Source organism: Arvicola amphibius, chromosome 12 (genome assembly GCF_903992535.2).
Source record: "Arvicola amphibius chromosome 12, mArvAmp1.2, whole genome shotgun sequence".
Classification (NCBI taxonomy): Eukaryota; Metazoa; Chordata; class Mammalia; order Rodentia; family Cricetidae; genus Arvicola; species Arvicola amphibius.
The window spans coordinates 51,983,520-52,010,853 of record NC_052058.2 but is presented as its reverse complement, the minus strand read 5'-3'; the positions used below and the strand labels follow the sequence as shown (position 1 = coordinate 52,010,853).

The 27,334-nt window shown below is 38.9% G+C and overlaps 1 protein-coding gene across 1 annotated transcript in view; it reads right to left on the bottom strand.

Moving 5' to 3' along the window:
* Positions 1-2,633: 2,633 nt before the first annotated feature.
* LOC119827110 (ankyrin repeat domain-containing protein 26-like) overlaps positions 2,634-27,334 on the bottom strand; it is a 42,636-nt gene continuing 17,935 nt past the window's right edge. The window contains exons 9-10 of the mRNA XM_042054017.1: positions 12,987-13,103; positions 2,634-2,693 (exon numbers count right to left, since the gene is read on the bottom strand). Of these exons, the coding sequence (XP_041909951.1) occupies positions 2,634-2,693; positions 12,987-13,103 (177 nt within the window). The remainder of the gene's footprint in view (positions 2,694-12,986; positions 13,104-27,334) is intronic.

Genomic DNA, 27,334 nt, shown 5'->3' with positions numbered 1-27,334 from the left:
GTCTGAAATCTGTTTCGTACTCTTTTGCAGGAAATATCGAGTCTACATGAATTAAATTGTTTCCACGTATGTATATTTCCCATGTGTCAGGAGCAGGCTAGAGCCTCAAGGATTAATAACACACATTTCTAATTTGAATGAAACATTTCTTTCAAGGAAACAAGCACATCAATGCAGATATTAAAATGATATGCCAAGTATAATGAAAATATGCATACAAATGTTATGGGGACACATATTTGGGGGGAGTGATTATGGCTAAAGAAAGTAAAAATGCCTTATGTTTTGAAGGGACAAAGTTAGTCAGTGAATACTAGAAAGAAAGATGTTCCCGACTGCCTATGCAGCTGCGAGAGCATAGGAAAGAAGGAAATGTCTGGTATATTTGGCAAATGATTAATAAAATGATTTTAGCCAGCACACTGCACACAGACAGAAAGCAGAAATTTAGGGCGCAAGTTGTTAACAGGTCGTAAATGGTTTTCTCTTGGGTAGAAAATATAAAACCATAAAACATGTCTTGTTTTTCCTTTCTTTATCAAGAGAATAACAAGATGATTTCATAAAAACAGAGCATAAATGTCTTCATAAGCTGAATTTGAACCTTCCACTCTGACTCAGTATCTGCACTTTATATGTTTTATCTCATTTCCAACTGTTTACTCTGCCCCCAATTTTCCCCTTCGCATCCTGCTCCACATTTTCTTCCCTCTTCTTCCAGCAAGATAGAAATGAGATGGTGGGCATCAGTAAGACTAGTAAACACCGAGAGAAAACATCAGAGAAGGCCTTTCATACATCCGATAAATGGGCAAGAGTTGGTTTTTCACAAACATTCAGTGACACTAAAATTATTTTCTGACTTCACATACAACCATAAATCACGACGTGTTTTCATTTTCGGCCCAGTCACATGAAAATATCAGTTAATTTGCTTGAAAATTAAAGGCTTTGGAGCTATGGTTCGCCCTTCACAGAGACACAATCTACATGCGTGTATTGCTTTTTGAATGATTTTTTGAGGCAGTTCTGTGTGAAGAAATCTTTTCTTTATGATTTTTATTATTTTAATTTCCACTAGCAAAAGACTATACACATGTAAACAAAAAGATCAGTAATATTTTGGTGACAGGAAAAATGGAAACAAGTCTACCCAGTTACCTTTAAATCTGTTGAATAGGAAGACTTCTTTGGGTTGGTCATCTCACCATCCTGGAAACAAAGCCTTAAGACACCTAGGCTGGTACTGACTAGATTTGGGATGTTGGACAAAGTATTTAGTGTCTGGACACGTCATTACCAATGAAAACTGAGGTCTGTATTTAGATCGCGCTGTCTTTTGAACATTCAGTGACCACAGCCTTCAATGAGGCAGTTTTTACAGTAACTCGTCACAGAGTATACTTTCCTAGACAGTGTCGGTAAAGCCCATTCCAGAAGCTCACCTGCCCACCACTCTTCCGAAGCTCCCTGTTATTCACCAGTCTGACCAGGCTAACAGACTTCCGTAATTTCTTGACCATTCATCAGCTTCCATAAGTAAACTCTATAAATTGCCATGCATAAATTTCCATTTGTGGAGATTATGGTTTTGAAAAGCAAATGAGGGGGAAAGAAGAGTAGAAAGATAAGTGATAGAGAACTAAAGATCTAAAAAGGAGATAATCTGCACTTCACTACGGAAGTTTGCTTTTTCATAATTTCCCCTAATGGTTTATCCAAGCATTGAAAAAGGTCAGAGATTCTTATCTCCCAGGCAAGTGACACATCCATTTATCACACTTGAGCTAACACAAATGCTTTGGGTAGAACTTCAAAAGAACTGGTAGAGTGATTGTTCTAGTCTAGTTTCTTCTTTAAAAATATTTTTTGGTTAAAACCTTTTATGTTAATCCTAGAAATGAGTGATCATGCTAGTCAGGAATTATGGGCAAACTCAAAAGTGATAGGTTTCCTAATGAAATATTAGCTAGTCAGCAGATAGCCAGAGAGCTAGTCTCCTCCAGTTCTTGCTGGAGGGAGATGAACACAGGGTCTTTGCAAACAAATATGACTTCCTGTATTATATAAGTCAGAGGACTTTGATAGGTGGATATTAGTCATTAAATAAATGATAAGCAACCTACAATCCATAGACCCAGAGAGGTTTGCTATAGAGGTGGGGGGGACTAGGGAGAACACTTGGATCTTCCTGGGAGGGAGAATAGAATAGATTTTATGGGTGGATTGAGGCAGGTGGGGATGGGAAGGAGAGGACCAGGTGGGGAACAGAAAGAGAAATAAGATAGAGGGAGAGACATCAGGAATTGAGGGACACCTGAGGGATGATATGGAAACCTACTGCAGTGGAAACTTTCTAAAAAAATATATGAAGGTATAATGAGGTTCCCCTAATAATGGAAGATACAGAGTCCCACCCAACTGGCCATCTTTTGTCATCAAAGAAGGTTTTCAGTAGCCTTCTTTGCATTCAGTTGATTTTTTTGGCTAAGGTGGGGGGTCATATAAAAAACCTCAATCAACTCAGGCTGTTGTTAAGACAATGGGTTACTTTCTGCAAAATGATAGCAGGACCGCACTGTGGAGTAAAACACCCACAGAATTCATGGGGCATGAAGAAATTGAGCTAATAGCTACATGGAGCCTTCACTCTTACATTCTCGTGTCTTTATTGCAGGAATATTCTGTGTGTACTGCAAAAGGAGAAACATAAGCATCAATCCAGTTATTAAACCTTTGACCTCTGTCCTGCCTGTAAAATATGCTTGGGTAGTGGTGGCACAAAGCTTGAAGGAGCAGGCAATCAATGTCTGATTTGACTTAAGGTCCACTCCGTGAGATGTAACCCATAGCTAACACAGTGTGGGTAACCAAGAACCAGAGACTAGATAGCCCAGAGACCTAGGGTAAAACCCAACACCACTGAATCAATAAAATGACTCCTAATGATATTTTGCAGTTTTCATAGATCGATGCCTTATTCAGTCTTCTTCAGATAGGCTTTATCCAGCAGGAGATGGGCATAAATACAAAGACTCACAGCCAGAAATTATGTGGAAAGAGTGAGTCCTTGGAACACACAGCTCTAACTGGGTTGTTTCCATCAAATTCTTCCACTCAGAGTTCAGGGAACCCCACTGAAGAGGATGCAGAAAGAGTGTAAGATCCAAAACGGATGGCTAACACCAGGAGAGCAAGGTCCTGTAAATCAGCTAAGCCGTGCTCATATGAACTCACAGCTGCTGAAGTCGCAAGCACAGGGCCTATTGTGAGTTTGCACCAGGTCCTCTGTGTATGTACTACAGCTTCCAGCTTAGTATTTCATGAGACTCCTGAGTGTGTGAATGAGAAGCTCTCTGATTCTTGGGCCTGCTCTTAGGGCTCTTTTCCTACAGTTGTGTTTTCTTGTCTAGCCTTAATGTGATGTTTATTCTTTATCTTATCATATTTTATTTTGCCATATTTGGTTATTATATTTTAGAAGCCTGGTCATTTCTAATGAGAGACAGAAGGGGAGTGGATCCGGGGAGGAGGGGAGGAGGAACTGAAAGGAGTAGAAGGAGGGGAAATTGTAAGTAGGATATATTGTATGAGAAAAGAATATTTTCCAATAAAAGGGAAAAATAAAAGAAAGAAAACCATGTGTTAAATTTTCCAGATAACTTTTTCTAGCTACTCCCATTAATTCATTTAGCTAGGAGGCACTACCTTCTCCCTTTGAACTCTGCTCCTATATGCCCGAGATGCCACAATTCTCTGATTACAGCACTATGATCCCAGCAATTATTTTAAAAGTCGCCAAGAATTTTAATTAAGAGAGTAACTCTATTTTGAAACAAGTTAAAAATCACCTCCACTAGTTACAAGCTAAATATTTCCTTTACTATGACTTCTTTTGTAAGTCCTGCTATATCAGGTTTCTGTTGTTAAAGCAGCATGAAAAAGAAAAGGGGGCATGAATATTTCTGTGGGTAGGAGGTGGCTTTTTAGCACCTTTAGCTGAATCCATGATTGTTTTTACCTCCTATGCACTCTGTCTGACCCCATCTATGTAGCAGAGACCTGGCGTGAGAGCTGACATCATCGTAATTAATTCACATACACTGCTCGTGTGTTTTCTGAGTACTTATTCTGAGTACTTGATTTGACCTATCACTCAACTCCTAGAGTAAATTCTATGGAATAACAACTCAACAGTTCCCAATTAACAGGTGTTTTCTATGCACCGGGACTAGGCTGAGAACTCCACAGATGATGTAAGACCCAGGTGTTAACACTATTATCTGAAACAGATACTATCATTTTATTTGTAAGAAAACTAAGACTCATGGAATTTAAATAATCCGTGTGGATCACAAAGCCTATCAGTAGTAGAGCTGGAAACTTAATTTCATTCTGTCCAACTCCAAATCTTCTGTTGTTGTTATGATGATGATGATGATTGTTATTATTATTTATTTCAGAGTGTTCTTTTAAACACTGGACTTGGAACTAGGTTGTGATTCATAAAATTCTGAGCTATATAACAGAAAATATCTGCAAGGTGAGAATGAAGATTTTCTTATGAAACTTTTATTTTAGTCTTCCTATTTGTGAGTGTGTATGCACATGCACACAGACTAGAATGTGAGTTAAACTATCTCACAGAGAAATAATTTTGAAAGCCATTCAGTTGTATTTTTTGAATTCTATATTAATCATTGAGGGTAGAGACCCTGTTTTGCTCACTATCATAACTCATGCACATAGTGAATGTTTAAAATATTCCCTGATGTATATGGATAACATGGCTTCATTAACATCAGAAACCCTGTTTCATAGACATAGGGAACGTAGAGGAAATGGCTGAAGCATCACACAGCTCTGGAGATGAAAACTGCAGGAGGGAGTGGAGAGCAAGGCCTTTGATATGGTTCTGTATTTAGAGTCTGGAACTGGGGCCCTGCACAGGACATTGAGAGGTGAAGACAAAGGGTGGCATGGAAAGAAGAATTTGAATAGATATAGGAGAGAGAGAGGAGGAGACTTGGCAGTGAAGGACAATGTCGGTTTGTCCAATCAGTACTTTAACATGATATAAGGCCACACCCTAAGTTATTGACATTTATTGGCTTCTAGGCAAGAAAGGAACAGTTGTTTAAACACTACTGTTATAAAAAAAATTAGCAGTAAAACGACTTCTAATAATATTCTGCTATACTCATAGATCAGTCCCTTACTTGGCCATCATCCAAGAAGCTTCCTCCTGAAGCAGATGGGAACAAGTTAGCACACACAGACATTATGCAGATAGGGAGAGACCTTGGAACACTTAGCCCTAAAGAACATTATCCATCAATCTCTCCCATCAGGGTTTAGGAAAACTTGTAGAAGAGGAGGCAGAAGGCGCATCCTTTGCAAATGTCCTGTGGCTCCCAGATTGGTGTTCTTAAAGAATTCCTGAGTGTGCAAACGAGTTCATTTCTGCATCTGTATTGGTTTCTTGTGCTTTCTCTCATGCTCTCTCTTCCTTCTGTTTGTTTTGTACTATTCCAATGTATTAGTTTTTATTTTATTTTATTTTATTTTATTACTATCCCTTAGAAGCCTGTTCATTTTCTTGTCAGAGTCCAAAAGGGGATGGATCTGAATGTGAGGGAGGTATGGAGAAAATAGGAGGAGTAAGGGGAGGGGAAACTGTAATACGAATATATTGTGTGAGTAAAAGAGCATTTTGCTATAAAAGGGAAAAAAGGTTGTGGCTCTGATAGGTCAAACATTCCCCTGTGAAATGGTACCCCACCTAATAGTATACGGTCAGCATAAACTCAATTTGGTGAATTATTAAAAAAAAAAAAAAAAAAGAACATGAATTGAGAGGGGACGGGAGGTGGGGGTGTTTCTGTAAAGCTTTTTGGAGGAATGTGCAGTGACTATGATAAAAATATACTATAATAAAATCTCAAAAAATAATAAAAATACTGTATTAAAACTCCTTATCTTATATCTTTTTGCGATTTGTATCTTAAAAATTGAACTTGCCATATATGGCTTTTAGTATATTGAGGTAAAGTTCTTTAATAGTTAAATTATAATATATATTCATATATATATGAATAACTTTTATCACACACTTTTCATATATCTGTTGAGATTATCATATTATTTTTATCCTCTATTCAGTAACAGGATGTCACACGGTGATTAATTAAATTATATTAAACCATTTTTTCCTGTAAAGGATAAAATGGGGTTAATTATGGAATGCAATCTTCTTAATATGATATTGCACTTAACTTTCTAGTTTTTCTTAGGATTTTTACAGCCATAGTCATTAAGGACATTGAATGGTAATTTTCAATTCTTCCAGTGTCTTTATCCGGCTTTAGTATGAAGATAATACTGGCCCCTTAAGACTGGAAAGGTTCCTTTTTCTCATTTCTGTGTAAGATTTTAAGAATGTCATTAATTATTCTATAAATGTGTGGTAGAGTTCATCCTCCAGGCCATCTGGTTTAGAGCTTGTCTCTGATAGGAGACTTTTTATTGCTCAGTCTTCTGACTTGTTGTTAGTCATTCAGTCTTTGCGGCTTGTTTGTGGTTAAGAATGTAGCCATTTCTTTAGATATGTCTTGTAACAGCATAGAACAATTCATTGTCGTGAAGTTGCTCACAGTTATACCCAGCACCCTTTGAATTTAAATGCCTTCATATGTAATGCTCTTTCATTTCTGCTTAAGCCTTGTCTATTTTTTCTTACTGTGTCTAAAAGTTGTCAGTTTTTAAAAGTATCTATAAATAACGCCTCATTTGTTGAGATTTTCCTCTCCTTTCTTTACTCTTTATTTCATTTATCTCTCCTCTATTCTGTTAAATTTGTGCCTAGACTTTTCTTCTTTTCTTAGTTTCTTGAGTTGTAACGTTAGCTTGTGTGGAGTTTTCTTTTTGTCTTTTGCTCTGTGTGTGTGTGTGTGTGTGTGTGTGTGTGTGTGTGTGTGTGTGTGTGTGTGTGGTATGTGTCTGTGTCTATCTGTCTATATGTGTTCAATTGGTGATGAAATATACCTCAGACATATTGTGTGATAGCTCTAATATCTGTGTTCAGACTTTGTCCCTTTTAACTTTTAACACAGATGCCAAGGTAGAACCTGGGTTACCATAAATAAATATTTTTTATTGTTTTTTTATTAAAAATTTCTGCCTCCTCCCCACCTCCTCCCAGCCTCCCATTTCCCTCCCTCTCCACCCACTCTCCTCCCTCTCCCTCTCCAGTCTGAAGAGCAGTAAGGGTTCCCTGCCCTGTGGGAAGTCCAAGGTCCTCCCCCCTCCATCCAGGTCTGGGAAGGTGAGCATCCAAACAGGCTAGGCTCCCCCAAAGCCAGTACATACAGTAGGATCAAAATTCAGGTCCATTGTCCTTGGCTTCTCAGCAGCCCTCATTGTCCACCATCTTCAGGGAGTCCGGTTTTATCCCATGTTTTATCAGTCCCAGTCCAGCTGGCCTTGGTGAGCTCAGATTAGATCAGCCCCACCATCTCAGTGGGTGGGTGCACCCCTCGGTCCTGACTTCCTTGCTCATGTTCTCCCTCCTCTGCTCCTCATAAGGACCTTGGGAGCTTATTCCAGTGCTCCATTGTGGGGCTCTGTCTCTATCTCCATCCATTGCCAGATGAAGGTTCTATGGTGATATGCAAAATATACATCATTATGGCTATAGGATCAGGCCATTTCAGGCTCCCTCTCCTCAGCTGCCCAAGGAACAAGCTGGGGATATCTCCCTGAACACCTGGGAACCCCTCTAGAGTCTCTTCTCAACCCTAAAATGGCTTCCTTAATTAAGATATATACTTCCCAGCTCCCATATCCACCCTTCCTTTATCACAACCATCCCATTCCCCCACACTCTCCCCATCCTCTCCTTCACACTTTTCTCTCCCCATTGCCCAAAAGAATTTTGTTCTTGCTGTTAAATTTCATGATTAATCCTTCTTAGTAAGGTATTTTTATTCTGTTGCTATTATATGCAAATTGGAATATCTTTCTCCTGTCACTAGCCAGGAATTATTCAATTGGTTTTTTTTTCCCTACAGATAACACTTCTGATAGAACACAACTTTCAGCAGGCATAAGTCCTTAAGACTATCAAAGGTGTGTGTGATTGATGGAGGAGAGTTATCTGTCTATGTTACTTTCATTGGTTAATTAATAAAAAAAACTGCCTTGGCCCTTTAAGAGACAAAAAATTAGGTAGGTGGAGTAGACAGAACAGAATTGTGGGAACAAGGAAGTAGAGTGGGGGAGACGCTTCAGGCAGTCTCCATAGGGAGTCTCCATGCTTCTCCTCTCTGAGATGGACGCAGGTTAAGAGCTCTCCTGGTAAGCCACACCTCGTGGTGCTACACGGATTACTAAATATGGGTTAAAGAAAGATGTAAGAATTAACCAATAAGAGGCTACAGATAATGGGCCAGGCAGTGTTTAAAAGAATACAGTTTCCGTGTAATTATTTTGGGTGTAAAGCTAGCTGGCGGCAGGGTGGTGGGACGCAGCCCCGCCGCTTCCTTCTACATGTGATTTTATTTTTTATTTGGCTTGCTAGGAGTACGCCCTTGACCTGGCTTCTGCTCTCTCTGCCAATTGTTCTTTGTGTGTGTGTTGGGAAATATTTTCAAACATTCCATGTATCCTGCTCTGATTGCTCTTTTTCAGGTGTACACCTTGTTTGTTCTGATTGTTCCTCTTCTTTGTACATACCCTTCCTGTCCCCTGACTGTGATTCCTACAAGGTGTGTCGGCACTTCTTTTGATTCCTCTGGTTAACTTTTGATTGTTCTGAAATTTTCTTTGCTGTTAATTTTAGTCACAGAGCTCTGAAAACTCCCTTATATGCTTTCCATCAATGCCCTAATTTTTTCAGTAATGCTTTTTGTTTAACCTGTGGATTTTTCTACAAATTATTCCAAAGTTAATTCTTTCAAGCAGGGATGTGGAACTGCTCATCATTCGTACTTATCTATCCTGCATTTTTTCTGCTGGGGCAAAGCCATGGTAGGGAAGAATGCACATTTCTCTTTGTTGTGTTTGTCCAGAACATTGTGTCTTTAACTCAGGTAAAATAAGAAATTTTAATAACCTGCTCTTCCCAAGTTACTGTGTACCCCACATTTGAACTTGGGGAAAGGGGATGACCCATTTTCCTGCTCATTTCCAATAGGAATTGAGTTCTCTTAGTAGTTTCTATAAGAAAGATCTTGGGTCATATCACAGATGGCATAGACTCTTTGTGTTCTTAGAAAGACTTAGATTTTCTTGAATTAATCCTTATCTTTGATTTGATGCTTTTAATAAAATTGGGAAAAACGTAAATAATCATGTATGTGGGGATATATTAAATAATTCTCTCCAGTCACATGGTCAATTGTTAAGGAACAAGTCCAATTCTGGAAGATGAAGATAGCTGGGTATTTTCTTTAAGGTAATCTAACCTTCTACTGCAATGACTCCTAAACTGCTCCTCTATCCATGGCACTCACTCCTGTGCAGGTTAGTGCAGAGTTATTTTCTTAGGAGTGTTTCTGACATTGCTTCAGGGGTGTCTATTTTCCTGACAAATATAACAGTGATTAAGCTCTTTATCTTGTCATTATAAACCATTTCTGAAACTTTCTTTCACTGTGATTCATTTTAATTCCATTGCTGTATCCCAAAATTGATGTAGAAACCAATTCAAAAATGCTATCTTTCTTGGCTATTCTGCTCTAAGGTAGATATTTTGATAGCAAAGTCGAATAAGATATGTTCACTATGCTTGACAAATGTGTAATCAACTATAGATAGTAGATGTTTCTTAAATATTATTTTAATGCATTCACTACCATTTGGAAACATGGAAATATAAATGTGAGAATTTATTCATGCACAGGACTTTTGTTTAAGACAATAACTACAAATCATTTCTAAACCCCATTATTCCCTTTGGTTACCTTCATTCTTGCACCCAAAGACTTCACATCTATTTTTCTTTTTTTTAAATATTTTATTTATTTATTTATTATGTATACAACATTCTTTCCATGTATGCTTGCATGCCAGAAGAGGGCACCAGATCTCATTATAGATAGCTGTGAGCCACCATGTGGTTGCTGGGAATTGAACTCAGGACCTCTGGAAGAACAGTCAGTGCTCTTAACCTCTGAGCCATCTCCCCAGCCCCCACATCTATTTTTCTTAGAAATAATTTATGCTTGCCAAACTACATCTCTTACCTTTGAGCCTCTCTTAAAACTAAGGCAATCTGGTGTGTACCTTCATTGTTCCACAGATAAGCGCTTTGCTGCAGTCATTCCCATTCTCACATTGCTCTACACAGAGAATGCTCTTCTGCTACCTTAAGTGAAAATTGTGTAGCCTTAGACAGAGCAAAGTCTGCCTCCCTCTTGAGATGCATCCTCTCTTGAATTCTGTCATACTATGTGTGGTGCTCTTCTACTGTTCCATGTGTTTCTCGACCCACTTATTGTTCTTTCTTCTCTGCTTTTCCTGAAGGTTAGTTCACTTTTCAGTTCTCATCAGTTGATGTCACCATTAGCATGTATTCCCCGTTCCTGTACTAACCAAATTGTTCATTTCTTACATAACTCACTATTCTGTTTTCTAGTTCTATGTTAACATTTTTCCTTAGCCATCTGGTGTACCTCGGCCCTTTAATACATATGCATATGGAGAACTCACCATAAAATGGCATATTCTAGCAAAGTCACTCTTCTCTAGTTTTTTTGGAAATGCTCAAGATAATTTGAAGCTCATGTAATTAAATTCTATACTCCAAGTGCTGGGATTAAAGGCATGTACCACCACACCCAACTACTCTCTTTTCTTTAAGGACTTTCTCTATCCTTTTTCTATTCTTTCCCAAGTCTACATATATTTTAACACACTGTAATCCATTTAGCTTTTTTATCTGAATCCATCTTTACTGCATATCTCTCATTTTTCTGACCACATGAGTCATTAATTTGCTAAGCAATATGGCTAGAATTAAAGCTGCAGCTTTGGTGGCTGGATCCACCTTGTGAAAGTCTAGCTTCATGGTGGAGGTACTGGTGAGAGCCATGTTTTTTACCAAAACACTGTGGAGTTTATAGGTCCATGCCACCACCAATAAGTATGCTGCCAGGCTGCTCATAAATATCATTTTAGTGGCAGAGTCTCTTAAAAGAACTACATGGTTTTTGCTGCTAAAGCTGAGTCAAGAAACTTCTCTTAAAGGAGTCATGCCTTTTCTCACCTTTAGCAAACAGAGTCCAGCTGAAAAAATGCTTCTACCAAGAAGTCATGTTTAACTCTGTTCTTTTATGTCCAGAATCCCTTCTCAAGCTCTCTCAGGTTTTATGTTGATGTAGTTGCCTCATGTTGGCACTATTTGTACACTGAAGTTTCTGTCCCACCTGGTCCAACAGTCATTCACAAAACACACAAAAACTTATATTAATGATAAACAGGTTGGCCTATTAGCTCAGGCTTATTATTAGCTAGCTCTTACAACTTAATTTAACCCATAATTCTTAAACATAATTTCTATGTTTGGCCACAATGCTTGATACCTCAGTGAGGCAGTCTCATCTTGCTTCCTCTGCATCAGTCTGTTGACTACTGACTGAACCTTTTTCATCCTATAATTTTTCTAGTCTGGTCGCCCCTGAGATGAGGTAGGAACCCAGGTTGAGAGGAGTAGTTAGAACCATGTATGTCACCAGTACCTAGATCTCTGTCTCTATTGGGCCTCTTGCAATCCAGATATCTCTCAGCCACAGTCAGGAAAAGAACACCACAGGGTATTGTGCTGGTCCTAACAACAAGAACTTCACCAGGAAATACTGTTTGATCCTTAGTGTTTCTAGGAATTGTTTATACCTTATTCCCTTCTGAGCTCTCTGGTACCTTCTCACTATCTGTGTCTCCCCCAAAATCTCCCTATGGTAGTCCTAAACCTAGGAGGAGGACGGTTAGAAGTGGATAACAGTGTATGCTCCTGCCACTCTATATTCCTTCCAAAATGTCACTTTTAGAGAGAAGTTTCTGCTTTTGGGCAGATCTGCATGCAGCACACTCCTGCTGATTACAGATTCTCTGCAGCATGCATTGGTTTCCTGTGAAAAGATTTTTCTGGTTATAAGAAGATGTAGGGATTGAGGAGTTGAACCCAGGCATATTTCTGTGCTGTAGGAATAATTAGACCCTTCAATGCTGTTATTTTATTGGCTTCACTAGAGGGTCTACATTCGATTTACCAGGTGGCTCACATTCACCTGGTATCTAATCAAGGCCATGAATATATGTCGTGAACTGAACTGTTACTCAGACATTGATACACTGTTATTATTTCCAAAATACTGTATCCAGACAACTTGAGAAATGTACTGTATTTTCTTGCTCAGCACAGCGTATTTCTCAGTTGATCTTCTAGTAGATTTTAAAATCTAAGAAAAACATCCAGGACCAGGTGCTCTCTGATCCTTCTCCCTTGAACGACCTCAGTTGGAAAGTTATGCTGGTTTGTCCAGTAGAATAGAGCTGGTTGAGGCTCAATAGCTGACATTGCAGGGCCCCCACTATGCCTGTTCCCTAACTGCCTTCAGAAAATCTCCATTCTGAGTTGGAACAAGCCACATCCCAGGATGAGAGCCTCCTGAAGACAGAGCTGCTGCAGCAGGAGGACTAAGTCTCACAGGAAAGTGAGTCGCCATTTCATCCCATCTCCAGAAAATGTGGCATTGGTTGGGGAGCTCGGGACTTTTGACCTTGGCTTTCAGTGTGAATAGGCCCTGATTTTTTTCTAGCCTGGGGCCCAGTGCTTCTTGATCTGACTTCCTTTCCTTCTCACATAGCAGTTCTTGAGAGAACTGAGGAGGTCAAAGAAGTTACATATTCCTTGAACCCTTGGCATTCTACACCCTGAAATGAAGGCCTCCTCCTCAGAAGACACCTCCTTATAGCTGTAAACTCACCAGAGATTCAAATAGCAGCTGACCTTCAGGTGATCTAGCCTCAATCACCACGGGTCTTTTGATAGCATTACTCCTAAGAAGAGAAAGCATCAAAAACGAGCTTGAGATACAGAAAACCTAAGACAGGAATCATTGAGAACACTAACATTCAACATCTAGTGGCTCCTGTGATGGATAAAGCAATATGGCAGGTAGAGATTATTGGTTACCAAGACATTTTCTGACAGTTTAACGATGACAGCTTTGGCAAGTTGACTGAGTTCTTTGCCTTGCCTATGTGGTGGGAAATCTATCATGGAAAATAGGGTTGATGTCAAGCTGCTCCAGAAAGACCACAACCAAAAGCATAATATGTCATTCTCTAGTCTAGTGTTGAAGCTGGCTCCATGTCATTTCTACGTGTTGCTGAAGACAAGGCACTACAGAGATATCGGCAGTCCCTTATTCCTTGGCATAGTCATTTTTTTCTCCGTATGTAAAATGAATGGATAGTCTTCAGTTTCACAGCCTAGACTGAAGGGACTGGCCCTGAAAAAGGATTTATAGAAGACATATGAGTCAATTTTGATGTTTCTGGGCACTCAGATGCTACTCACAGATTTGTTGGGTCTCTAGTAAGCCCACATGGGGTATGTTGGCTGAAAGAATCAAATAGTATCCAAGATATTACAGGATTGGCAGTGGGTGACAATTTGTCAAAAGATCCCCATAGAGTGCATCATTATTCCATTCGTTGTGCATGAGGGGGAAGATCATAATGCCCCACCCCTCAATGGCAGACTATGGGCAGCTAATGTAAGACAGAGTGGCATAAAATTTTTAAAAAGGAAAAATATCAGATAAATAAATTCAACTGCTTTAAAATTTATGACTTTCACTTAGTACATTATAATGGGAAACTATTAAAACAATACACAAACAGTTCAATAAATAAAATGTTATCATTCAGAAAGATATTTTTCTTTAATTTTTTTATTCTTCTTGAGATAGATTGTAACTTGATGTATCAGTGGGTATCAATGGCGAAGCTTCAAAGGACCAAGAATCAAGTGAAGCAGAAACTAGAAATAAAAGTGAGAATTATATGCTTAATCTTGAAGGTGTTAGAATTAACTTAGCAGAAGTCAGTAAGAAACATTGAGAGAACCCCCAGTGTTTAAGAATAAACTTATGTATGTACCACCATAATACAAAATGAGAATTATAATGTGCTCATTGTTGCACCCAAACTTTGATATCATCATGGCTAAGTTTTTCATTCGTATCTAATGAACAACCATGTGTTAAGTCACTAAGACCAAGCAATAGAGTCAATAGGACAGGATCCACTACTCAACCGCCATACGATATAATCCTCCCAAATCAGATGTGTTGATAATGCACAGATTCTATGCAGGTATAATACAGGGAGCTACTGGAACACACAGAAGGAACTTAGAAGTCAATCTTGGGCCAGTACTATAGGATCTATGATGGAGGGGAACAGTTCATAGATAGTCATCCAGAAAAACAGAAGTCGTACCTGAAGACAACTAGGGGTGGAAAAGCACAAGGTGATGGCAAGCTGCAGAGAAAGGAGTGGCAAAAGATGGGGATGAATAACTGGAGAACTTTCTAGCTCATAAGGATGTGTTAGTGCAAGCAAAGGAAATTACATTTATCCTGTGGGAAAAGCAATGGGGTAAGAAAGCAGTAACAATGGTACTGGCAGGGAGCATCTTGAACAGGGATGGCTTTCTAAGTGTTACTGGATGAGTCTGTTTGTTCTGCCCTCAGCCTGAGATGGTGATGATGGCAGAGGTGGGGAAAGTGCTGGGCTAGAAAGCATGGAGGTGCAGAGAGTCTGTGAGATAGAAAAGCCACGGATAATGAAAAATGAGGAATAAGTTCATTTCTCATTAGGAATGTGTTGTGAGAAGGCCACTTGTTGGTGCCTGGCTAGCTCAGTCAGTAGAGCATGAGACTCTTAAGCTCAGGGTTGTGGGTTCGAGCCCCACATTGGGTACCATTTATTGACAGACGTTTCTGTCCCACCTGATCCCACAGCTGTTTAGTCCCAAAAAAGCACACAGAGACTTACATTAATTATAAACTGGTTGGCCTAGTAGCTTGGGCTTTTCTTATTAACTAATTCTAACATCTTAAATTAGCCCATTATTCTTGTCCATGTTAGCCATGTGGCTTGGTTCCTTATATCAGTCAGAGGTTCTCATCTTGCTTGCTCTGTGTCTGGCTTCCTTGTGACGACTGCAGACTGGCTCTTTCCTCTTCCCAGAATTCTTCTGTTCTTGTCACCCCACCTATACTTCCTGCCTGGCTACTGGCCAATCAGCATTTTATTAAAATAATACAAGTGACAGGATAAAAGATCATTGTCCCACAGCAGAAATGTGTATGTTCACATCTCTTGCTTGATCTACTTAAGAAAAAAGCTAATGTAGAAGTTTTCAAACAAGAGGGAAAACGTTATATGTGATTCTCTTAATTTACTTTAGAAATCAATTACTTAATCTAAATTTAACTCTCAATTAGAAAGCATACCTTCTTCTGCTTCTCTGGTTATGTGCTTTACCAACCCAATCTGCCTCTGAAAAAAGTCAAATGTTACTTATAGAATGTTTAAAAGTTGTTATGATAAACATTATAGATATTTGAAAACATGCTTTTAAGTGAGATTTTATTTTATTTTTTTAGTTGCTAAGTATCTTTATTTATTTATTATTGATTTTTTATTGAGCTCTACATTTTTCTCTGCTCCCCTCCCTGCCTCTCCCCTCCCCTTTAACCCTCTTCCAAGGTCCCTATGCTCCCAATTTACTCAGGAGATCTTGTCTTTTAAACTTAATGAGGATTGATTTAAGAAAACAAAACTATATAAATAAAACTCCCACTTATACTTATTTAAAGTTTAGATCAGAGAATATATCTGTGCTACTGAGATCTGAACAAGAATACAATAAATATATATTTACTAAATGTACATTAGTAGACTGTTTTATTGATGCAAATATTAAATTAATATATATTTATACTGAATGCAATATTTTATGAATTGTAGTAAACTTCTATACTAGACATGGACACAGTATACATAAATATATGCAGGCAAAATACTCATATGCACAAAATAAAATTTAAAAATCTTTTATAAATGGCTTTCTAGTTATAGTCATCTAGTTAATTATAAAATGCATAAAAGTACTCAGACTATATTGAAAATGTCACCCATTCCCATACTGCCATTTAAATCTTTATAAGAAACTGAATTATCTTACTAACATCCCAAGCAGATTCTAAAACAGAAATCATAACAGCATATTTTGATGATAATGAAAATGTGACATTCAATGCCCTGATTCCTTTTAGTTGTAAAGATATAGTTCTTTGACTGACAGCTTTAGGGTTTGCAGACAGCACTTTTCATGACATTTCTGTCTGGTAAATGTAACAATTCAGCACCAGAAGAGATTGCCATTAATAAACACTGTATAAAGTGTCCCATTTTTAAAAGGCTCTATGTTTAAAATTATCAATGTAACATTATTTTCCATACAAGCTCTTTTCTGAATTATTTAACTCTTATATGTAATAGGTTTTATTATTTACATATACCTTTTCCATAAGTATTTTCATGGCATAATTTCCTTTTAGTGGCTAGAAAAATGGCTTAGTCATTAAGAGCATATGCTATTCTTGACCAGAGGACCTCAGTTCAGTTCCTAGCACCCATGTTAGGCAACTCATAACCCACCTGTAACTCTAGCTCTATTTTAGACCCTCCTTGGAACCTCAGCGGAAACACACACACACAAACACACACACACACACACACACACACACACACAATGCAGAAAATGGAAAAAAGAAATAGCATTGCCCAAAGTTCTTTATTTTGTCCTGACTTTTGCCTAACAAAAGGCATCCTTTCATTTCTTTTCCTTTCCTATTTTTTAACTCTTCCTCATTCTCCCCACCCCGTTCATTTGATTGCTTGCTTGTGTGTTTTGGTATTGACTGAGTCCAAGAGCTTGTGTGAGCTAAACATGTTCTTTTTCCTCTGAGCATACCATAACCTTGTATGAACAGATCTTATCTATGGATAATTCCTATATTGGGTTTAACAAATATAAATTAATACCACTTTTTTCCTAGTTCTTAAAAAGCACCTGATGGAGTAGTTTCCTGTACCCCAGATATGTTGTGTATTCACCCTACACAATTCCTTTTCTTCCCATCAGTGACTCTACTAACACAAACGCTCAATTAAAATGGTCAGTATTGAAACATGTGATAAGAGCTTTAAGACAGACCCGTCAGAAAGGAAAAGAAATATATATGAAGATTTCATCTTTATGTATTTTAATTTCAAATGCCTTAGAAAATTAGTGTGAACAGTCAGAAACATGAAGATCTAATGTACAACAGGATAATCTGTCAATAAATGAGAAAGTTAGCTACTTGGAAGAAACTGGAAGTGAGACAAGAGAGGAGAATAAAGAGGGATTTCCTCCTCCTCCTTGAGTTGGGATAGAAAACTTTGACCTTGAGCTTTCTGCACACCTTCAAATCTTAAACAAACTAGTAGAAAAGGCCTTGAGACTTAAAAAAGTTAATTCCCAAAACAAGAGGAAGTTTATGAAAATAAAAGTTTACTTCCAGAAATAAGAGGAAAAGAATGAAACACAAAACAAACAATAAAAAGGTGCTTCAACAAGAATTAAACCAAACAGAGGCCTCGTTAAAGAGAGGTAAGTTTGATCATAGATCTTTACCACCACCTTGTGACAGCATACAGGAATGATTATTGGGGGAAAAAACCTCTTCAGGTGTATCCAGTAACTGCAGCAAATACCAGCAGATAATCAAAATCCTCAAGGATATGTACAGATTGATTGGAAACCTCTAGATATAACAGATATGAGATGATTAAAGGAGGCAATGGTGGCATTTGGAATGCATTTGTGAGTCAGATAATAAACAACTGAACTACACAGAAGAGAGTTAAATCACAGACTAGAAGGACTTAAAGACAGCTGTATTAGAAGCTGGTCCTCAATTACAATGACTTACATGATGGAGAGAGAAATCAGTGGCCATGGAACAGCATAATAAGGCTAGAGAAATAAATATACCAAGGGATCATTTGTTAGTTGAGGATCAATTTAGACTGGCATAGGCAATAACAACTTGATGATGCTACTGTTGCAAAATGTCTGTTAGGGGCTTGAAGGGCCTGGGACAGAATGGAGGATCCAGGGAAAAGGACTGTATCTTTAACTAAAACATCCCAAAGTCCTGGTGAGCTTTATACTGACTTTTGGCAAAGATTATCTTCAGCAGCGCAAAGAGCAACAGCAGATCCAGATATAAGAAAGGTGTGACTTGAATCTTTGGCTTTTGTTCCTATTAACATTCAATATTTTCATGTCTATGTGAACTTTTTAAATTTGCTGATAACACTGCTAAATACTGCCCTAGAGTAATGAATGATAGCTACTACCTTACTGTCCCAAGAAGATAGCAAGCTGACATATGGGCAAACAGAATCTTTTCATTCCACCAAGTTATAAATGTCTCAATAATAATTCCACTAGTACCTTACTAGCTTCAACCTCACCTGGAACCAGATTTTCGTAAGAAATCCAAACATTTCCATCCACAAAGCAAATTCACTAAACTCCAAAGCCCACATTCTGACAACAGAACCCATGACATATTTGTGTTCCGAGGTTTTATAATACTCAGCCAGTGTGTGTTGACTTCATAGACTCCTCACTTCCAAATCCAGAATAAGATGATTGCTAGATGGGAGCCATTTTATTCTAAACAGAATAAGAAAGATAAGATGTACAGGAACAACTGTGACTAAAATCACTGAGACCGGATCCCATCCACTGGACCCCAAATGGTACAAGTCCCACTCTGCCCCCAAACCCTTTTATCCCCCTGCCTCACAACCTCAGAGGAATGCTAATATACAAGCTGCAACTACACAGAGAGAACAGAGAGAGAGGGCCAAGAGGGTGAACCAAGAAAGTGAACCAAGATACCAGGCTAAGAGAGCAGGCCAAGAGAGACTTCAGTGGCTCCCTGAGACACAGACAGCACAGAGCAAACCAAGAACAAAGATGTAGACAACCACTTCAAGAATTGGAGCAAGACAGCAAATACACTGCCAACATCAATTGGAGGAAGAGATGGGTAGGAGCCAATTCAAGAATTCATTCAATGACCTAAAAAGAAACATGGTAACACTAGAATGCAGTGGTCATAAAACAGGAAGATTTGATCATCCTAACCCAGAAGAAGCAGAAGGAAATGATTTTAAACATAACTTTATGAGGATGATGAAGACCTTTAAAGAGGAAATGAAAAATTCTCTTAAAGAAATGGAGGAAAAGATAAACAAAAAAATTGGAAGAATACAATACATCTCTCAAGAAAACACAAGAAAAAAAAACAATCAAGTGAATCAAACAGTTCAAGACTTGAAGACTGAAATAGAGCCAATAAAGAAAACATAAACCAAGAGAATTCTGGCTTTAGAAAATCTGAGTAAATGTACAGGATCTACAAAGGCAAAGGATCTATAAACAACAGAATACAAGAGATAGAAGAATCTCAGTTATTGAAGATACTATAGAGGAAATAGATTCATTGGTCAAAGAAAATATTAAATCCAACAAATTCTTAACACAAAATATCCAGGAAATCTGGAACACCATGAAAAGACAAAACCTAAGAATAATGGCGATAGAAGAAGGACAAGAACTCTGACTCAAAGACACAGAAAATATATTCAACAAAACCATAGAATAAAACTTCCCCAGTCTAAAGAAGTATATCCCTATGAAGGTACAAGAAGCTTACAGAACACAAAATTGACTGTTTTTTTCTTAAAAAGTTCCCTCACTGTATAATAATCAAAATGCAAAACATAGAGAATAAAGAAAGAACATTAAGAGCTGCAAAGGAAAAAAGTCAAGTAACATAAAAGGAGACCTCTCAGAATTACACCCGACTTCTCAATGGAAACCATGAAAACCAGAAGGTCCTGGATAGATCTGCTGAAGACACTAAGAGACCACATATGCAAGCCCAGGCTACTATACTCAGAAAAGCTTTTAATCACCATTGATGGAGAAAACAAGATATTCTATGCCAAAACCAGATTTAAGCAATACCAATCCACAAATCCATCCTAACAGAAAGTACTAGAAGGAAAACTCCAACCCAAGGAAGCTAACTGCACCCACAAAAACACAGGCAACGATAACCTCATACCAGAAAACCCCAAAGAAGAGAAACACACAAACACTACCACTGAAAAATAACAGGCATTAACAATCACTGGTCATTAATATCTCTTAATATCAATGGCCTCGATTCACCTATAAAAAGACACAGGCTAGGAGAATGGATACGAAAACAGAATCCATCCTTCTGCTGTATACAAGAAACACACCTTAACCTCAAAGACGGATATTACCTCACAGTAAAGGATTGGGAAAAGATTTTCCAATCAAATGGACCCAAGAAACAAACAAGTGTAGCTATCCTAATATCTAACAAAATAGACTTCAAACTAAAATCAATAAGAAGAGATGGGAAAGAACACTTTCTACTCATCACAGAAACAATCCATCAACATGAAGTCTCAATCCTGAACATCTATGCCCCAAATATAAGAACAGCCACATATGTAAAAGAAACATTACTAAAGTTTAAATCACACATCAAATCCCACATGATAATAGTACTAGGCTTCAACACCACACTCTCCCCAATGGATAGGTCAACCAGACAGAAACTTAACAAAGGAATAAGAGAACTAACTGATGTCATAACTCAAATGGACTTAACAGACATCTTCACAACATTCCACCCAAACACAAAAGAATATACCTTCTTCTCAGCACCTCATGGAACCTTCTGTAAAATTGATCATATACTCAGTAACAAAGCAAACCTCAACAGATACAAAATAATTGGAGTAACCACCTGTATTTTATTAGATCACCATGGTTTAAAGTTAGAATTTAACAACAACACTAATTGCAGAAAGCCTTAAAACTCATGGAAATTGAACAGTCCTCAATTGAACCACCCCTGTGTCAAGGAAGAAAGAACGAAAGAAATTAAAGACTTCCTAGAATTCAACAAAAATGAAGGCACAATGTACCCAAACCTATGGGACACTATGAAAGCAATGGTAAGAGGAAAGTTCATAGCACTAAATGCCTACATAAAGTTAAGAAATCTCACACTAGTGACTTAATAGCAAACCTGAAAGCTCTAAAACAAAAAGAAGCAGACTCACCCAGATGACAGGAATTAATAAAATTGAGGGCTGAAATCAATAAAACAGAAACAAAGGAAACAATACAAAGAATCAATGAAACAAAGAACTGGTTCTTTGAGAAAATCAACAAGATAGACAAGCCCTTATCCAAACTTATGAAAAGGCAGAGAGAGAACATCCAAATTAACAAAATCAGAAATGAAAAGAGGGACATAGCACAGACACTGAGGAAATCCAGAGAATCATTAGGTCATACTTCAAAACCTGTACTCCACAAAATTGGAAAATGTAAAAGAAATGGACAATTTTCTGGATAGATACCACATACCAAAATTAAATCAAGACCATGTGAATAATTTAGACCTTTAACCTGCAAGTAAATAGAAGCAGTCATCAAAAGCCTCCCAACCAAAATAAGCCCAGGGCTGTATGGTTTCAGTGTAGAATTCTACCAGAACTTCCAAGGAGAGTTAATACCTATACTCCTCAAAGTGTTCCACATAATAGAAACAGAAGGAACATTGCCAAACTCTTTATGAGGCTATAGTTCCCCTCACACTGAAACCACACAAAGACTCAAACAAGAAAGAGAATTGCATACCATTCTCACTCATGAACATAGATGCAAAAATACTCAATAAAATACTGGCAAACCAAATCCAAGATGCATCAAAAAATCATCCACCATGATCAAGTTGGCTCCATCCCAGAGGTGCAGAATGACTGAACATAGGGAAACCTATCAATGTCATCCACAATATAAATAAACTGGAAGAAAAACCATATGATCATCTCATTAGATGCTGAGAAAGCATTCGACACAACCCAATACCCATTCATGATAAAGGTTTTGGAGAGATCAGGGATACAAGGAACATATCTAAACATAATAAAAGCAATATACAGCAAGCTGACAGCCAACACCAAATTAAATGGACAGACACTCAAAGTGATCCCACTAAAATCAAGAAAAAGACAAGGCTGTCAAATCTCTCCATAAGTATTCAACATAGTTCTTGAAATTCTGGCTGGAACAATAAGACAACAAAAGGAGATCAAGAAGTTAAACTTTCACTATTTGCAGATGATATGATAGTATACATAAGTGACTGCAAAAACTCTATCAGAGAACTCCCTACAGCTGATAAATACCTTGAGTAATGTGGCATGATACAAGATCAACTCAAAAAAATTAGTAGCCTTCATATATACAAATGATAATGAAGCTGAGAAAGAAATCAAAGAAACATCATCCTGCACAACAGCCACAAAAGACATAAAATATTTTAGGGTAACACTAACCACAGAAGTGAAAGACCTGTTTTACAAGAACTTTAAGTATTTGAAGAAAGAAATTGAAGAAGATATCAGAAAATGGAAAGATCTCCCATGCTCTTGGATAGAAAGATCAGCATAACAAAAATGGCAATCCTACCAAAACTAATCTATATATTCAACACAATCCCCATCAAAATCCCAACACAATTCATCACAGACCTTGAAAGAAAAATACTGAACATCATATAGAAAAACAAAACATCCAGGATAGCCAAAACAATCCTGTACAATAAAGGTACTTCCAGAGGCATCACCATCACCACCCCTGACATCAAGCTCTATTATAGAACTTTAGTAATGAAAACAGCTTGGTATTAGCATAAAAGCAGACATGTTGATCAATGGAATCAAATCAAAGGCCTGGATATTAATCAACACGCCTATGAACACCTGACTTTTGACAAAGAAGCTAAAATTATACAATGGAAAAAAGAAAACATCTTCAACAAATGGTATTGGCATAACATGGATGTCAACATGTAGAAGAATGCAAGTAGATCCATATCTATCCCCATGCACAAAACTCAAGTCCAAATGTATGGAAGACCTCAATATAAATCCTACCACACTGAATCTGACAGAAGAGAAAGTGGGAAGTAGCCTTCAATACATGGGCAAAGGAGACAACTTCCTAAATATAACACACACTAGTAGCACAGACACTGAGAGCAACAATAAATTATTGGGACCTTCTGAAACTGAAAGGCTTCTGTAAAGCAAAGGACACAATCAATAAGATAAAAGGGCAGCCTACTGAATGGGAAAAGATCTTCACCATCCCCACATCAGACAGAGGTCTGATCTCCTGTAACAATGAGGGGGCCAGGCCTGCTTGTTTGGGTTTCTGTCCCGCCTGCTACTCCACAGCCGGCAAGCCCCAAAGAAATAACACAGAGATCTCTATAATTTATAAAGCTGACTGGCCCATTAGCTCTAGCCTCTCACTGGCAAACTCTCACATCTTGATTAACCCATTTTTTTTTATATATGTTAGTCATGTGGCTCAGTACCTTTTTCAGTGGTTGCAGATCACATCCTGCTGCTTCAGTGATCTGGGCAGGAGTGGGAGGAATCAACTTCCTCCTTCCCAGAGTTCTCCTATTCTCATTACATCATTTCCACATCCTGTCTGGCTTTTCTGCCTATACTTTCTGTCTGGCCAATCAGCGTTTTATTTAAAACATGATTGACAGGTTACAGACAATTCTCCTGCAATCTCCAAAATATATAAAGAACTCAAGATATTAGAAATTCCAAATAGTCCAATTGAAAAATGGGGTACATACTTAAACAGAGAATTCTCAACAGAAGAATCTCAAATGGATGAAAGACACTTAAGGAAATGTTCAACATCTTTAGCCATCAGGGAAATGCAAATCATAAATGACTCTGAGTTATCATCTTACATCAGTCAGAATGGCTAAGATCAAAACCACCACCAACAATAGCTTATGCTGGAGAGGATGTGGAGAAAGGGGAACACTCCTCCATTGCTGGTGGGAATGTAAACTTATACAACCACTCTGGAAATCAGTATGGTGGTTTCTCAGAAAATTGGGAATCAACCTACCTTAGGACCCAGTAATACCACTCTTAGGCATATACCTAAAGGATGCTCAATCATACGATGAGGACATTTGTTCATCTACGTTCGTAGCAGCATTATTTGTAATAGCCAGAACCTGAAACGACCTAAATGCCTCAAAACTGAAGAATGGATAAAGAAAATGTGGTTCATTTACACAATGGAGTACTGCTCAATGGTTTTAAAAAATGATATTTTGAAATTTGCATGCAAATGGATGTAACTAGGAAAAATCATCCTGAGTGAGGTAACCCAGACCCAGAAAGATGAACATAGTATGTACACACTCATAAGTGGATACTATCTTTAAAGCAAAGAATAACAAACCTATAGTCAATTATCCTAGACATACATAGATCCACCTGCAAAGGGGAAATAGATAAGATTTCCTGACAAAATTGGAAACATGGGGTGGGAGGAGAAGGGAGGACAAAAGAGGAAGTGGAGGGGAGAGAGGAATGGGGGAGGAGAACTTGAGGTAAAGGGATAGATGTGGTGGAGGAAGGACAGAGATGAGAGCAAGGAAAGAGATATTTTGATTGAGGGAGCCATTATGGAGCTAGCAAAAAAAAAAAAAAACCTGGCACTAAAGAAATTTTCAGGAATCCACAGGATGGTCCCAGCTAATACCCTAAGCAAGGAAGAGAGGGTGTCCAAACTGGCCTTGCCCTGTAGTCAGATGATGACTATCTTTATTTTTATTGATTTTTATTGAGCTTTACATTTTTTCTGCTCCCCTCCCTCCCTTTCCCATTCCCTTCAACCCTCTCCTAAGGTCCCCATGCTCCCAATTTACTCAGGAGATCTTGTCTTTTTCTACTTTCCATGTAGATTAGATCCATGTATGTCTCTCTTAGGGTCCTCATTGCTGTCTAGGTTCTCTGGGATTGTGATTTGTGATCTGGTTTTCTTTGCTTTATGTTTTAAAACCACTTATGAGTGAGTACATGTGATAATTGTCTTTCTGTGTCTGGGTTACCTCATTCAAAATGATGTTTTCTAGCTCCATCCATTTGCCTGCAACATTCAAGATGTCATTATTTTTTTCTGCTTTGTAGTACTCCATTGTGTAAATGTCTCACTGATAATAACTTATGCTGGAGAGGTTGTGAGGTAAAGGGAATACTCCTGCATTGCGGGTAGAAGCACAGTCCCTTTGGATATCGGTGTGGTGATTTCTCAGAAAATTAGGAAACAACTTTCCTCAAGACCCAATAATAAGCCAGAGTCAGAGACCACTAAGGAGGTAGACCTAAGCCAAGATCCCTGTGGGTCTGGGCATGAGTCTAGGATCTCCTAAGAACTAGGCCTGAGTCAGGACCTCTGCCAGTCTGAGCATGAATCTGTGACCTCCAAGTGAGTAGGCAGGAGCCAGAAATCTCTGTGGGGCTAGGAGTGAGTCTGGGACCTCGGAGGGAGTAGGCCTGAACCTGGACCTCTGTGGGTCCAAGCATTGGTCTGGGACATCAAATAGAATAGACAGGAACCTGGAATCTCTGTGGTTCTGAGAGTGAGTCGGGGACTTCTGAGGGAGTAAACCCGAACCAGGTCCTCTGTGGTTCTGGGCACAACCGAGTCAGGGACCTCCAAAGCTGTAGACTGGAATCACAAACTTTTCTGGGTCCAACTCCAACCCAGGGACTTCTGCAGGATGGAATCCAGACCAGGATTTACAGATACAGGTCAAAGTCGGTAACCTAGGCCACATTTGCCCTGAGACGAGAAACCCCACTTTGTGCAACAAATTCCGCAGGAGTGGCTCTGAACAAGCTACCTAGGAAAGAGAGGGCCTGAGGAAACAAGCTCCACCAGGAGCAGAAGCCAGGAGCAAATCCAGTCCTGGAAGTAAACCCAGTTCCCGGACACTGGTGGACCAGAATTGAGGCAGCAACCTGACTCAGATGCAGCAATCTCCACTGGAACAGGAGTGGGACTGAACCAGCTACCTAGGACAGAGAGCGAACAAGCTCCACCCAGAGCAGAAACCAGGAGCAAATCCAGCCCCAGAAGCCAACCCAGTTCCTAGACACTGGTGGATCAGTATTGAGCCAGCGACCAGATCCAGAGGCAGCAATATCCACCGGAACAGGTACAGGGGAGTAACTGCTGAACAAGTGAGCCAGAGCCAGAGACTGCTAAGGGTCCAGAGGTGAATCTGGGACCTTCAAGGGAGCAGACCTAAGCCAGGACCCCGGTGGGTCTGGGTGTGAGTCTAGGACCTCCCAGGAACTAGGCCTGAGCCATGACCTCTGCCAGTCTGGGCATGAGTGAATCTGGGACCTTTTTTTTAAGGTTAATTTATTTATTATTTACACAGTGTTTTGACTGCATGTTTGCTGCAGGCCAGAAGAGGGCACCAGATCTCATTCTAGATGGTTGTGAGTCACCATGTGATTGTTGGGAATTGAACTCAGGACCTCTGGAAGAGCAGCCAGTACTCTTAACCTGTGAGCCATCTCTCCAGCCCCAAGAAAATTAATCTTTAACCTTGTCTCAGGAAGGATTCAGGTCTCTGAATGTATGGTCCACACATCCAGATGAGAGAATTCCCCTTATTTGTAAGCCAAAGGGGCCACAGACTTCACCTTCTGCATACAAGTACAAAAAAAAAACTAAATGGTCTAGTGGGAATGGTACTTCATAGGCAGTATCTATGCAATGCTATAAGAAGAATATTTTATATATCACTGAACCAAATGGGAAAGGTACCAAAAGCCTTAGTAGAAACATAAGGCTAAAGCAGTCTATAAAACTATAAAATCTGGTGTTACGATTACGGTACAAGTTGGGACCCAGGTGGGTCCCATGGCAGGTGAGGACTGCAGGCAGGAGACAGATATGCCATACAGACAAAGCTTGAGTGTGGAGTTTATTGAGAGGAGGATAGAGGAGAGGGAAGGGGAGAGAGAGACAGAGACAGAGAGAGGGGGAGAGGAAAAGACAGGCAGAGAGAGAGGGGAGGGGGATAAAGAGAGACATAAAGCTCCCTCCTCAGAGAAAATGGCCGAAGAAGAGAGAGAGAGTAGGTGGGACTTGTCTCTTAAAAGAACATTTCACACCTACATACAGACTAGGACTCTGGGCTGGCCAGGGGACTGCCTGAATGTATTCTGCCAGATAACA